The 15,877-nt window shown below is 40.4% G+C and overlaps 1 protein-coding gene across 1 annotated transcript in view; it reads left to right on the top strand.

Annotated features, from left to right (window-relative positions):
* The window catches only part of LOC117931563 (3-hydroxyisobutyryl-CoA hydrolase 1-like), a 100,957-nt gene that overhangs the window by 36,497 nt on the left and 48,583 nt on the right, over window positions 1-15,877 (top strand). The window contains exons 4-6 of the mRNA XM_034852540.1: window positions 10,291-10,354; window positions 10,672-10,751; window positions 10,897-10,980. Of these exons, the coding sequence (XP_034708431.1) occupies window positions 10,291-10,354; window positions 10,672-10,751; window positions 10,897-10,980 (228 nt within the window). The remainder of the gene's footprint in view (window positions 1-10,290; window positions 10,355-10,671; window positions 10,752-10,896; window positions 10,981-15,877) is intronic.

Genomic DNA, 15,877 nt, shown 5'->3' with positions numbered 1-15,877 from the left:
TTCCTACAGTGGGTTGTCTCGGACGTGACAGTGTCGTCTTCATCCTCTTCTCCGATGACTGAAACTGCTACTGTATGTTTCTAGGCCTCGTCTTCCACCTTAAGCAACGCTGGTAGCACGACATTAGGAAGCATCTCCACCCATAGCTTCACCTTCGTCAAGTCCAACAGCTTCACAACTTCACTTGCCACCTTCGTTACCCTCCCCCACTTCTTCAAAATGAATTTCAGCTGGTCTTCATCCCACAAGTGAAAAGGAAGGCCTTTCAATTCTAACCAACCTTTTCTGAATTTTCCGAGAATAATCATATTTTCTCTTGGCGACCATCTTCTTAGAAGAACAGACCTTCCTTTCACTAAAAGTCTTTCCTGCTCTTGGAACCATTCTGCTCTCCTTGTTGAACTCACAAAGAAACACCCCTTGAAAGCGGAAATGGGATTTATAGACACCATTCCTTTCACTCCCATCATCCTCGCAATGGCTTTGCCTTCGTGAGTCTAGTCTTGGACTTTTTCTTTGCATTCGCATATTACGGCTTTAGCCCATTTTCCAGCTGACAACGGAACTCCACTCCTAAGTCCATCCTCTGCAACCACTTCTGCGTATGACCGGCCACCTCTATATATGCCTTTACTCATCTGAGTATCTCCAAATGTCTCCTTCAAATCTCCTCCGACTTGATCAAAATAGTCTTGCACTGAAAGAATCGCCTTCCTAAGGACTTCCCACCCATTGCCTTTAACACCCTTGGGACAAGAAGTAAAGGTTTCCTTTTTGTAGCAATCTCTGTGATTTTCATGAAACGCCCTCTATTGTTGAAACAAATCTCCATCAAATGAATCTTAGTCTTGCCCCTAATCTTTCGTATGAATCCCCTGGAAGCCTCCAACTCCACAGCTTTCTTCAAATGCTTCGTCAACCAATCCAACTCCTCATTTCCAAATCCTATTGATACAACAAAACCTCGGCTCCTTTCTATTACTGATACCCAAGTTCCGCCATTCGATCCTTCAAACTTTACCTAAAAAGACTTTTTTTCCACTTCAAACTTTTCAACTTTGCACTTCATCATGCCCATTGTCAACCTGGATAACTCAAGCTAACTGCTCAAGTCTCTCTCATTTTCCTAGCTTGCACTCTCTCTGTACTCCATTCTTTCACCTCTGAGATCATTAGAAATAAGTTTATACTTCAAACTAAATAACAAGAAAGCACAAAATATTCTTTTTTTTTTCTTTTAATATAGTGGATTTAGTAACACTATCACCATGCAATTACATTGAATAAAATTCAGATCTTTGAAACAAATTACCATTATATACATATGGATAGAAAAAAAATAAAAATAAATAACATATAAGATTCTTAAATGGTAACTAGCCATTATTATTCGTAAGTTTGTAACTCTAAGAACATGAATTTTTTTTTTTTTGACAGCTAAAGGCAATTGTATTAAAAGAAAAAGTATACCCATACAAAGCAACCAAAGAGGTGTAAATACACAAAAATTAGCAACCGTACCCTAAGAAGAACCTAACCAATCCACAAAATCTAGCAAGGACATAGAACCATCCCCAATGTACAATCTAGCCCAATCCCAAAATAGATACAAAAAGGAGCTTTTAAAAGTTTGGTCTAAACTTTTACATTTCTCAAAGGATCTCTTATTTCTCTCCCTCCAAATGGTCCAAAAAAGGCATAAAGGAGCAACTTTCCAAGCCTTTTTACTTTTTCTACCAACAAAGGAGCCTCCCCAACTCAAGAGCAATCCTCTCACTGATGAGTTCATCACTCACTATACATCAAATAAAGCTAAAGTCGGTTGCTACAAAATGCAAGCTTTCGAACAATGCAGAAGAATATGATCACTCGTTTCTTCTTCTTCTTTGCATATGTAGTATTTATTAGGCATCTTCCAACCCCTCTTTCTGAGTTGATCTTGTATCAAAATCTTAACCCAGGTTGCCTCCCAAGCAAAGAAGTTTACTCTAATGGGAGCTTGGGAATTCCAAACTATACCATGAGGGAAAGGATCAACTCCCCTATCGGCCAAGGAAGAATATAAGGACTTAACAGAAAAGACAGCATTCTTTGTATCCACCCACACCAAAATATCATCAGAATCTAAAGAGAGGGCATGATTATGCAACCTCCCAAAGAAGTTATTAGCCAAAGGATAAGGTTTCAAAATGTTTATACACTAAGCCCAAAAAGAAACAAAGAAATGAAACGCATCCTACATCATCTCCAATGTTTGCCAAGTGTCCTAAAAATATCCTAGTGTTCCTCTCCCTCCATACAATCCACAACAAAGAAAGATATGCGATCCTCTAAAGAGTCTTGTCTCTAATAGAGTTCCCAAAACACTTGAAAGAAATTACCATTATATCACGAGTATTACTTAGATGAACCACGTCATCCCCTCTTGTGAGAAAGTCCTATGCCATAATCCCAAAGTAATTAGGCAATGTAAGAAGATATGATTAATTGTCTCACTACTCCTACAAAGGATGCACCAATTAGGGCTAAGGACTTTGAAAGGTCTTCTCAATTGTAGCATTTCATTGGTATTTACCTTCTTATGTGCCACTAATCTGGCGAAGGCCATGACCTAAGCTTGATGACTCCTGATTTTCCACAAAAAGTTAGCTGGGTAAAAGGGGTAGAATTTGAGAAATTGGATAAAGCTAAAAGAAAAGATTTTACTGAGAAAACTCCTGAAGAGGACGAAATCCAAGCTTTCGCATTTAGAATAGAAGGAGTCAAATGAACATGGGAAAGTAAAGACATTAGTTTTTGAAGATTCTCAATCTCCACATCCATTGGATTGCGATGAAGATAAGATCCCAAGACATAGAAGTATCATTACCTAATATGGTTGAAAGGGAAAGGTTTTTCGTTGTGGTGACTCTAAAAAGTCTTGGAAATTGTAAACATAACGGTTGGTCCCCTTACCACAAATCTTCCCAGAAACGAATTATGGCCCCATCACCTATCGCAAAGCGAGTGTGTAGAAAAAACTTGGAGAATATGTGTAATAGCCTTTTAGGGGCAACGATGTGACCATCTGACTATATTGTTGGCATCCCATCCATTCGGATGTGTCCCATGGATACTCAAGATAACTTGATGCCAAAGGGTAAAACTTTCCTAAGGGTACCTGCCAAGCCATTTCTCTAATAACCTAGTTCCTCAGAGTAATTTTCCTAAACCCTAACCCACCGAACTCATTAGATCTACATACTATCTCCCAACTAACCAAGTGATCCCTTTTACCCTCCCCAAACCCCGACCATAAAAAATCTCTTTGTAATTTCTCTATCGTCAAAGCTATTGAAGTTGGAATCTTGAAAAGAGATAGAAAGTAGCTTGGGATGCGCGACAAACAAGACTGAATTATGGTGATTCTACTTCCTAAGGACAAAAAGGCTCTTTTTCATCCATCTAACCTCCTAGAGAGACTATTCAACACTGGATGCCAAAAGGAAATCGATTTTGGGTTCCCTCTCAAAGGAAGACCCAAATACATTAAAGGTCACTGAGACCTCGGTATGCCTCAACCCAACCCGTGGCATATCCATTCACTAAGATTCCAAAAGTCGTTGAAGATAGACAACCCCTCATCTAAGATCTCCATATTGAATTAATCCATTTCCTTTCAAGTGCATAGTCCAAAAAATCCCAATCTACATGATCATAAGTCTTTTCAAAATAGATTTTGAATACTACCCCTTCCTATCTTGATCTCCTTTTCTCATCCACCACCTCATTAGCAATCAAGACAACATCTAGAATCTACCTTCCCTCAACTAAAATACCTTGAGTCGAAAAAATGGTGTTTTGAAAGACTTTACGTAATTGCCATGATAATACTTTTGCCTATAATTTTGTACAAACTGGTAACCGAACTGATGGGTCTGTAATTAGATATCCTGCTTGTTTGACTTGTTTTTGGCACTAGAGTAATGAAGGTAGTGTTCATGCTTTAATTAATTATGCCATTATTATGAAACTTTAAGAATACTCTTAAAAGATCCTCCTTGATCATCTCCCTACATTACTGATAAAACCTAATGGTGAATCTATCTGGCCCGGGGGTCTTTTCCTTATTTAAATGCAATACAACATTGTGAATCTCCTCTTTCGAAAAGGGGTGATCCAACCACTCGACGCTCTCTGTTGAGGTAGGAGACCAATCCAAACCTCCAATCCTCTAAGAACCTCTTAAAGGCTTGGAGAATAACTTCCTAAAATGGAGCTTAATCTCCTCTGAAATGCTTTCAATGTTATTTAAGACTACCCCATCTTCTAAAACCAAGGACTTAATGAACTTCCTATTCCACCCGACATTGGTCACCTTATGAAAAAAATTTAGAATTGCAATCCCTTTCTCTTAATCCATTTGACCCTAGATTTTTGCTTCCAAGACACCTTGTCCAATTCCCCCCACCCTTGCCGCCCTCCTTAAGGTCCTCCTTGCTGCTAGTTTGGGAGTAAAAGTCCTTTCTTATTCCTTCTCAGCCAAACCCACAATGTTTAAAAGGATATTTTTCGTCTTTTCTTTTAAGTCTCTAAAAGACACTTTATTCCACTCTTTCAATTTTGACTTCACAAACTGTAAATTTTTCATGAATTTGTGACTTTCCCATCCTTCAAATTGACACTCATTCCACCAACAACCTAAATTATCCTTGAAATCAGAATGTATCAGCCACATGTTTTCAAATCTAAAAGGTGTTGACCCCTAATTAAAAGGGTTGGTGCAACACAATTGGGCAATGATCCAAAGTCAATCTGGGAAGAGCTTTTTGGATGCTTTGCAGGAAACCTTGCTCCCACTCATTAGAAAATAAGAATTTATCCAACCTTTTGAAAATAGGGATTTCTTGCAAGTTTGACCAAGTGGAGGACACATTCCTAAGAGGAGGATCGATTAACTCACAATCTCTCATAAAATCATCAAAATCCCTCATGCTTGTGGTTTTTTGAAATTCTTCTTATAACATTAAAATCCCCACCAACACACCATTTCGGAAAAGTTAAACTTGAATGAAATTCCATCCAAAAATCCTTTCTAAAGTGTGACGAACTAGGGCCATAGGCCAAAGTTAGCCAGAAAGCCCCTTCGACCTCTGACTTCAACTTGATTGTTACTGAGAAAGACCCTAGAACAACCTCTAAGCTCTTAAACCTTAAAGCATCCCGAAAGATTGCCACTCCTCTTGAAGCCCCGCTAGTTGGGAGGACTGCCTAGTCTTTGTTTTTGACCTTCCACACACTACCCACAAACCTCCTATCACAAGACTCCCTCTTTGTTTCCTACAACAGAACCACATCCGGATTTTCATGGCAAAGAAAATCCTTCACTACCCTTATTTTCTTTCTGGAACCAAGACCTCTAGTATTCTAACTGATGATTTTCATAATTATTGAAAAAACCTAGAAAATACTAAAGAACCCATAAAAATAAAGAAGTTTAAGGACAACAAAAGAGATTTTGTTCTTCCTTCTGGAATAAACATTTTGCACAAAGTGCCATTTATTTTGGCCATCTGAGCTCCACTCTCATTGTATTTGACAATCTTGACATTTAAAGTTTCCAAAACCAACTTAATGGAAACCATTTTTGAAGGAGAGATGCCTTCAATATGGAAATCTTCGAACTGAGCGGGACCTAACTCCATAGGCAAACACTCACTAGGGAAGAAACTCCACTAGGGTTGTTTTGTGGTAACTTGAGAAAAGAATCGCCCTCTAACTCTTGGTTGGGCTTGCCTACTGGGGACGCCACACCTTTGGGATAGGAACAACCCCTAATTAAACTAGAAGGTAACTTGTTAAACCCTGAAGGACTGGTCGACGAAGAAAAAATACAGCACATTAATCTCAAAGGGAGGATCAAAGAAGGCATAGAAAGACTCGAGGACCGAAGAGAAGCAACAGGGGATAAGGGAGAAGAAGGTAACTCAATAACTCCCTCTAAAACTTGGCCTTTAACCATAGAAAGTGGAGTAGAAGTCTATACCTGGACTTGACACCCATAGTGTAGAGCACCCCATCTAACCTTAACCCTGCTTGGACCATCCCCCAAACACAATGAAAAAGGGCACGAAGCTCCCTCTGCCTTCTCTGTTGACCCTTGAACTTTTGACTACCTTCTTGTCTCTAAAAGGGAGGTGCTCTGGTTCTCTCTCCCTAAGAATTTTTTTCACCTTCAAGGAAAGCTCTCTCTTGAAGACACTTTTCTGTACTTGCTACGACACTCCCAGCCAAAGGACTTGTCATCTTCTCAAAATAGGATGTTAGGGGTAAACTTCTCGCATGACTACTACCCAATTTCCTATCTAGACTAAGGTGGGGCATTGATGCACAGAGAGGAGCTAAGATTCCTTAGGAAAACATCCTTAGACCCTTCGTCCTCTAGTGCCTTTAGCAAGTTGATTGTGTTGTAGCTCAAGCTTTTGTCTCTAAGGCTAGCCAAATGGGCTTGCTTTTAAGAAGAAGATGACTAAAATCCTATACCACGATGTCAACCTTCTTTAGAACTGGCCCTACTTGCACTGGGCCTACCCTCATTTAACACAAGTTTAGTATGAAATAAGCTTTGGATAGGCTTGCGCTTTCCTTCTGAAATGGGCTTGAGTTTCCTTCTACATAAGCTTCCTTCTCCCTTAAGTCATCAGCCCGCTTTACATTCCCATTTGAATTTGAAATAATGTGAGACAAGAGAAAGTGGATGGTAGTTGTTCCCTATTTTCTCTTTTGCCTCACCACATGTCCTCAGTTCTTGTGAGGGCCTTTTAGCACGTCATTTCCCACTGAAAACAACTTGCTCTGCAGCTAGTTAATTCATTCCTCCTCTACAACCCTTCTCCTTCCCCTCCGATGACTAAAACTGCCATAGCAAAAACCCAGGTACCATCTATCACCTCTAACAACACTGGCAACACCACATTTCGGTTCACCTCCACCTTCAATTTGATCTTTGACATATCTACAAGTTTAAGGTATCTCGATCCACCTTTGCCACCTTCCCTTAGTTCTTCATAATGAACCATAGCTGGTTTTCATCCCACAGATGGAATGAAAGACCCCGTATTTCTATCCAACCCCTCTTGAATTTTCCAAGAACCAATGTATTTCCTTTTGGTGACCATGTCCACAAACACAAAACCATTCCTCCTCACAATACCAGTCTTCCCCGCGCTTGAAGCCACTTTGCTCTTTCAACATAATCCAGAAAGAAGACAACTTTGTATGTTTTTTGAAAGGATTTATGGAAATCATTCCCCTCACCACATCATTCTCGTCAGAGCCTTACTGACAACACCCTAATCTTGAACTTTTCCTTGGCAGTTATAGATCATAACCCTAATCTTTTTTCCAACTGGTAAGAGAGCTCCTTTCCTTATACCCTCCTCTTCTACAATTCTTACATAAGAGTGATTCTCGCTCCTCTGTTCCATTGACAGAATGAAAATAGCACTCCGACACTGAGGACATCAATTTCCTTAAGGCTTCCCATCCTTGGCCCTTCACACCTTTAGGAACAATTAGAGAAGTAGTTTTTTTGTTTGTAACAAACTCCATAATTCTAATGAATCTTCCTCTGCTATTGAAATAAACCTCCAACAAATGTGTCCTCGATTTTCCCCTAAACTTTCAAATGAAACCTAGAGATCCTGCCAACTTCATAGCTTTCTTCAACCGTTCCATTATCCAAGTGACTTCCTCCTCTTCAAAAGCCATCGGAAAAGCTTTTCCTAGAAACCTCTTCGTAATCGAAATCCAAGGACCCTCATGGATGCCTTCAAACTTGACCTAAAAAAAACCTTTTTCTCCACTTTGAACCGTTTCACACCCATTTTCTCGACTCCCTTTCCGAGTTTCCCTTTTTCCAACCTCTATCAATGAAATCTATAATTAAGTCTTCAAGTTATTCAATCCTTGTTGGCTCTCACTTGTGTGAATTCAATACATAAGTTTTCATAACTTATTTTTTAGTTTTATCAAATACTACCTAGGCCTTGACCTTTACCCGATTATAACACTTCTATTGGTACTAGGCTTATCTACATTCACAAATGCTTTATCACTTTGCTACAAATTCACTCACTTGGGAACAAATTATAATAGAGGGATTGAAATTCTTAACCCAATTCTAAAAAAGAATGGGAATTAAGCCTTATTGAAACAATTAAGTCCTGTAGGATATCATGAATAGGCAATAGAACACATCCCACACGAGACAAATGATTTTATGTGGAAAAACTCCACACCAATTGTGAAGATAAAAAACCATGAAGCCTAAGACCTCTAATCTAACAATCTACTGTTTGAGATCAAGATACATAGATTTACCTGGTTGCTTATCCTAAAGACTTACTCTCTAATACTTATATCGTGATCTACGTCCACAATGCAACACCTCCAATGCTTTAGTGGATTTGCCTCAACCTCTAAGGGGATGCAAGTTCTTCCAATAACTTGAAAATTGAATCCATGAGACTTGAGAGTTTAATGAATGATAGGGCAAGCTAGGGTCTTATCTCGTTGAAGCATCAAACTTTAAAACAGGTTTAGAAATGGTATATCTAGGCCCAAGAGCCTAGAGGGTCAAAAATGAAATTTTCTTTAAAAAATAAAATCTCAACTTTCCAAAAATTAATTAAGACATTTTAACTCAATTTTTTTAAAACAAGTTCAATCCATACTCTCTCATATACTAACTTGCCTCTAACAAACCTTTTTAAACTTGTGATAATCTGGTTGAATGAATAACAACCTCAAATCTTCAATGAAGAGCAAGTCACTATCTGAAAAGGTTCCTATGCTATAATGAAAATGAACAAAATTGCCAACAAATAAAATGGAAATGTAATGCCCTTACACATATCCCAAATAGAACTCTACAGTAATTATTTTGTATAGCAAGCAGAGGCAGAACTATATTGTCTGTAAATTCCATATGCATAATTTTGATTAAAGGAAGGGTTGATAATCACAACCAACTAAAGTTGATTGGTGTCCTCTAAACTAGCTGGCTTCGATTTCAGTATTGAAGCAAAAATCATTTATTTGCTGGAAGGAATAGTAGTGACACACATTTGGAGTGCTAGTAACATGAAAATGGAGGGAACATTCATGTGTGTCCCTAGAAAAAAGGGTGGTTGGAAACTGGATTCTTGAATTTGAAAAATTGTTCGACTCTGTAGAGGGTGTGTAGCTTTATTTAGAAGCCTAATTTGGAAAATTGGATAATAGATTGTTTGGCAGGTGAGAAGTCTCTTTATTAGAGGTTGTTTTTGGGCATTTCCTACCCCCCCCCCCCGAATAATGCATGGTGGGGATCATGTTGGATGTTTTTTTTTTCTTCTGCTTTTCAGGCGGGGCTATGTACTGGGTGTTTATATATAGTTTTGTTTTAATCTCTTTCTTCTTGTATGTGGTTTGAGAGAGAGCTCATCCTTGTACATCTTGCCTTTTTTTATTAATACAAATGTTCTGGTTGATAATAGAGAAGGTAGATCAATTAGGGAAAGTTCACTAATATATCTCTTGTAAAATCTCTCCTACTGTTTAATTAATTAAATATCAATTATATAAAGTTATTTGATTGGAAAAACCTTGCACATGATATTTATTTATTTATACTTATGACTAAAAAAATATGGTGCAGTGAGTGGTATTAGTCAAAGAAAAATTTTACTTTGATAGTAATTTAGAGTTTCTTGTAGACTGTACAACACATTCCCTCCTCTAGTATATAGAAAAGAAAAAAAACCAAAATATTTTAATAGTCAATATCATTGATATGCAATTAATAAGTGTTAAGGAGCATGATATGCATATTGAGCCCAAATATTGCAAGCTTAAGCCCTTAGGAAAGTTGGTAGTTTAACATGGTATCAGAGTTTGGTTTGGCGAGACGTCATGGGTTCAAGCAGCCTCTCCGGAATTTGTATGCTTGTTTCCCCCATTTGTTTCTCCTCTTCCCCTTTGCAATTCTTTGGTATCCTCCCTTCCTCCATAATTTGTAATTCTATGGTATCTCTCCACATGCGGGAATGGGGTTGCACGTGAGGGAGGGTGTTAAGGACCATGATATGCATATTGAGCCCAAATCTTGCAAGTTTAAGCTTTTAGGAAAGTTGGTAGTTCAACAATAAGCTGTAGATTTACACTGATTTGGAGAATCAATCTAGTATAATTGTGCCAAATATCTTCCTGTTTTTGGCTTTATAGAGAGCAAAATTTTTATGGCTTGCACGTTACTTGTTATGTCTATAGGGAAATGGAAGAGCATTTTGTGCTGGTGGTGATGTTGCAGCTGTGGTTCGTGATATTAATGGAGGTAAAGCTTATCCTTGCTCAATATGCCACTGCCTTCATTGGTGTGTAATGTTCAAAGTAGTTAGCTACCATCTTAGTTGAGGTGGATGCATCTTCTTATTATCAGTTTATTGTTTACCTGCTCCTTCTTCATTCTTTTTTTTTTCTTTTTTGATTTTTCTTTTCTTGTCTCTTTTCTGATCCTTTGAAAGATTTCAGTTATCTCCCATTGGGAAGATGCTAGCTTTTATGTAAGCATGTAGTAGCTTCATTTGCAAGAAATCTAAAGTGAACTTTTGCAAAGTTGATAGTAGTTTGTTGCCCATGTATATGCATCAGGTGATTGGAGATTAGGTGCAAAATTTTTCTGGAAAGAATTCATTCTGAATTATGTAATGGCAACATACAGTAAGCCTCAGGTGATCCATTTTGGGATTTAATTTTGGTTTCTCTTTTCCTCGTTAATGAATACTCATTTTAATCGCGTTGCTTAGTGAAGTCAGCTTTGTCCGTCATCCTATGGAATTATTTGGTTTTATTGTTTACAAGTGATTATGCTTGAAGGTTTCAATTCTTAATGGAATTGTTATGGGAGGTGGTGCTGGTGCTTCCATGCATGGTAGATTTCGTATTGCAACAGAGAATTCGGTACTCCTCTCTCTTTATATAAGGTTTTAAGTATCATGGGATTTTGCTTATTTTAAGAGAACATGGTTACATAAATTGCATCTTTGAGAATTTTATCGGTCTTACTTCATTTGGTTGATGAGATTTTCTTAGACTATTAGTTCTGGATGCCTGTCTTTCGACTTAAAAAGTATATGAATTTCTTGGTTTAGGACTTTCTATGATTTTTTAAATCTTGTTGTATTTAACATTCTAGGAAATACTATATGTTTTGCTTATCATTTTCATGTGAGAATTATCAAGGAATATCTTTATGTATAATTGTGTGTTAACTAGTAGTGAATGCATTAGGAAGATGCTCCATGAGATCTTTTCTTCTTTCTAGGGGACCCTAGTCTCAGCTAGTCATGTTGTTTCATTTGTTAATTTATGGATAACAAATCATTGGATGGGTTTTAGATCTAGGCAATGTAGGTGGATAGATTTTTGCCTTGTATGGTGGTCGGGGGTTTGTATGTCCTCATTGGTTTGTTCGACTGAGGCCTCTTTAGGCAGTTGAGCCCCATTTCATTTACTATGGTGTTGGATGTTCATGGTAGGATGATCAGGACTGAAAGGTGTTATTGTAGAGGGTTCTGTAGTTATGAGGGATTGTTTGACTATCTCTCATTTACAATTTGCAGCTATAAATGAAGAGAGAACTTGTAATTTTAGCCCCATGCTTTAAAATCATTGGGATGGTTAGTGGCACACAAGAAGGTAAACACTAATTGTTGAGCTATAAATAGAATAGGAGAATTTTTTTTTCTATTATGTTAGTTTCCTATTTCTGTAAATAGATAGGTTTATTAGTTTCCTATTTCTGTAAATAGATAGTTTTATGATTTAGAAATAAGTTAGTTTAGGAATAAGTTAGTTTCCTATTATGTCTCTTGTTTCCTATTTCTTCTCTTGTAATCTCCTATATAAACCGTGTGTATAGTCAATCTAATAGAGAGAGAACTTATTATTTTTCATCCCATATTTCGTGTCACTAATGACTTGCTACAATTGAGAAGACCCTATAAAACTCTTAGTCCTGACATTTGTAAGTTGTGCATGAAGCAAGGAGAATTAGCAAATCATCTTTTCCTACATTGTTCCTTGTCCATGGGGTTGTGGCATAGATTATTTCAGCTAGCCAAGATGGATTGGGTTCCTTCGAGAAGCATTTCAGACATGATGTCTATCAATTATAAAGGTTTTGACACTTCCAAAAGAGGGATAGTTTTGTGGCAAAATGCGTTCATTGCTTTAATTTGGGTTGTGTGGCGGGAAAGAAATGCTAGGATATTTGAGGACAAAGCTAGGAATTCAGAGAATCTATGGGATTCCATTCACTTCCTAGCTTCTCTTTGGGCTTATTGTTCCACGGTTTTTAAGGGTATTCCCCTTAACGTGTTACAAATAGATTGGCTAGCAATGTGTAGTTCCAATGGGATGGTCTAGCCAAGAGAGCTTGTTCGTAGTTTTCATAGTGTAGTTTCTTGTTCTTTTATTGTGTTGTTTAGTTTTATCTTTGGTGGGAGGATTCCTCATCCTTCTTTTGTATCTTTTGTACTTCTTTTGACACTTTTTAACAAATTTGTAAACACTCCTCATTTTTGGCCAAAAGGACTTCTGTTCAATCATAGCATATGTTTTATTTGTCCCAAAATGTCCTCCTAAGCCTCCACCATGCATGTCTTGAATGATCTTTTCCCTCAAAGAGCAATCTGGAATACAAAGTTGATTCCCTTTGAATAGGAAGCCATCATGCAACAAATACTTTCCATGTTGCCTATTAGTACAGTCCTTTCAAATTGAACCAAAGAAAAGGTCACCAGGATAAAGATCCTTAAAGGAGTCGAAACCTTTAACAGTAACAATCATATTAGTCAACAACAAACTTCTTCGACTAAGTGCATCTGCCATTTAGTTACTTGCTTCGGACTTGTTCTTTATCACAAATGTGAACTGTTGCAAGTAAGAAACCCAATGGGCATGCCTCTTGCTTAACTTTTGTTACCTGTTGAGATGCTTTAAAGCTTCATGATCCGTATGCATAATATTGCAAGGTTCATGTGAGATGAGCGAGAGAGCGAGAGAGCGGGTTAGTGTGAGAGAGGGTGAAAGCGATGGGAGGGAGCGAGGCGAGCGGCGTGTTCCAGAAGGGTTAGAGGGAGACTCAAGGGTTGATGCAGAAGGTGACGACTTCGTGGGGGTTAGGAGCAGGGCCAAGAAGGGAAGTTTTGGAGTGGAGTCGAAATGGTTTGATGTAGAGGTAAGGGAAAAGAAAGGCAAGGTGCAAGCCCTGATTGTAGAAAGGAAAGGGGGAGTCTCCTCGTGGATCAGGTTGGGACCGAATAGTATTGGGTGCTTTATCGAAGGTTTGGAGGCCTGTATTGAGTACGCAGGAACCGGATTGTGGGAAAGGAGGTGGAAGGATAGTGGGAGGTCCTTCCTTATGGTGCGAGACCTAAATAAGGGGGGGCTGTTCATTCGGTTAGGGGTTACAGAGTTGGAAAACAAAAGGTATAGCATTTATATCCCGAAGGGTAATGGAGATAAGGGTGGTTGGGTGCTAATGGTGGAGATGCTTCGTCGTCTGGGGTGTAACGTTAGAGACGAGAGCTTACAGAAAAAGGGCGCGACGCTTCTGAGGTCATCAATGGAGAAATCCTATGTGGAAGCTGTGGTGCAACCAAAGGAGATGGAGACTGTAGTGGCGAGGGTGGAGCTATGCAAGAGGGGATTGAGCCGGAATATGGGGAAATTGGCCCACTGCCTGGTAGGGAGTTGGGACCCTAGCTCTGGGAAAGAGGATGACATGAGAGGTTGGGGGATGAAATTGACGAAGTTTTGGAGACTGAAGGGTAACTTAGGAATTGCGAAATTGGAAAGGGGCAAAGCCCTCTTAGAGTTTGAGGCTCGGGCTGAAGCAAAGAAAGCCCTAAGATTTGGGGGTTTCTCATGCGAGGGGTCCTCTCTCAGCCTGGAAATATGGAGGCCTGAGAGTGGGTGTACGCCGGAAGGGGAACAGAGGCGCGAGGCTTGGGTGCATATCTTGGGGTTGCCAGTCTCGCTATGGGAGCGGGATACCCTGAGGAGAATAGGGGACGCATGTGGGGGATTCCTTGATATCGACCCTCAGACGGAGGCGCTGGAAGATCTGTAGTGGGCAAGGATCTTGGTGAAGCTCAACAAGGAGAGGCCCCCCAACGTCGTGGAAGTGCGGACTGAGGAGGTTTGCTATGAGCTCACACTTTGGTGGGAATTTAGACCCGTTGTGAGGATGGCAAGGGAGAGAAAGGGCAAAGGCATTCTTGTTGCAGAAGGTGAGAGTGGGGGTGAAGTCCCTGCATGCGCGGGGGGGCGCGTGAGGGGGTTGGTAGGAGGTCCAAGTCTCGAGGTCAGGCTGCAGACTGATGATGGGACGAGGGGGCAGTCCTCGGGGTCGGGTTCGGTTGCGGTTCCGGATTCGGGCTTGGTGGCGGATGGGCCCCATGAAGTGTGTGGGCTGGCGACGCAGCGGACCTTTGGGCCTTTTGACGCCTCTGGGCCTTCCTTGCCCATGGCTTTTCCTAGCGTGCCTGGGCCACCCCTTCTTGGGCTGTCTTTTGACGCTGGGCGGGCTTCGAATCTGATCGGAGGGGTTGGGCTGGGGGTCCGAGGCCCAGACTCGCCTTTGGCTTCTAATGCGGACGAAGTCCATTTGAGGGGGGTTCGTCCCTTTATTGGGGCTGGTCCAAGCCCTGCGGGGGGCCTTGACCAGTCATGGTCGTTAGTGATGGAGGGACTGTGGAGGCCTGTGGCTGAGGAGCATAGAGTGGAGGAGAATTCGAAGACAGCTGATGCTCTACTGGAAGAAGCTCTGAGGTACGGGAATGCCCCCTTTTTTTTTGGGCCGTTGGTGTGTGTTTCTCCCTCTCCCTCTTCTTCTTTTTCTGGTCGGACTCCACTGGGGGAGTATTACGACCGTTCTGGGGTGGCTCTGGACGCTTCCCAGTGGGAACCTATGGACCGGAGGATGATTGGAAGGACGCCTGCAGTATTGAAGAATGTGGAGTGCTGGGAAATTTTGGAAAATAATAATGGCGTGATGGAATCTAGTGGGAAGGATCTATGTCCGATTGGTGTGATGGTTCCAGAAATTAGGGATTGGAGGGTGGCCAACTGGGAGGAGAATGAGTTGGCAAGGTTTAGCCAGTTCTTGGGGTTTTCAATAGTGGGTTTAGAGAAGGACATTATGGATTTTATGGTCAAAATAAGAAAAAGAAGGGAAAAAGTGCACAGCAAGTCTCTGTTAGAAAACTCGAAATTTGAAAGGGAATTGAAGAGACTTGAATGTTCCATCAATTATGATGGGGGAAGGAAGCAGAAAGGCATTGTACAAGGAAGAGGGGGTCAGTTTCCAGCTGTATCATGAAGTTAAAGCTGGTAAGTTGGAATGTTCGGGGAGCTAATGATAGCTCTAAAAGGAAAGTGATCAAGGCTTTGATTAGGAGTCAAAGGGTGGACTTAGTTTGCATTCAGGAGATGAAAATTCAGACTATGACTGAGGGGGTGGTGAGGAGTTTGGGTTCTGGGAGGTTCCTCGATTGGGGGGCTATGGGAGCCCAAGGCTCAGCGGGTGGTATTTTGGTTTGCTGGGATAAGAGATCCTTGGAGCTGTTGGAGATGGAGGTGGGCAATTTTTCTATATCGTGTAGGTTGAAGAATGTTGAAGACGGAGGGGTTTGGATTTTTACTGGAGTTTATGGGCCGTGTAACAGGAAAGAGAGAGAGGAGTTGTGGGAGGAGTTAGGAGCGATAAGGGGAATTTGGGAAGACCCTTGGTGCTTAGGAGGGGACTTTAATGTTACTTTATCTCAAAGGGATAGGAGCAGGCAGGGGAGCC

Source organism: Vitis riparia, chromosome 15 (assembly GCF_004353265.1).
Source record: "Vitis riparia cultivar Riparia Gloire de Montpellier isolate 1030 chromosome 15, EGFV_Vit.rip_1.0, whole genome shotgun sequence".
Lineage (NCBI taxonomy): Eukaryota > Viridiplantae > Streptophyta > Magnoliopsida > Vitales > Vitaceae > Vitis > Vitis riparia.
The sequence above is the reverse complement of the archived record's forward strand: the minus strand, read 5'-3'. Positions and strand labels throughout refer to the sequence as shown.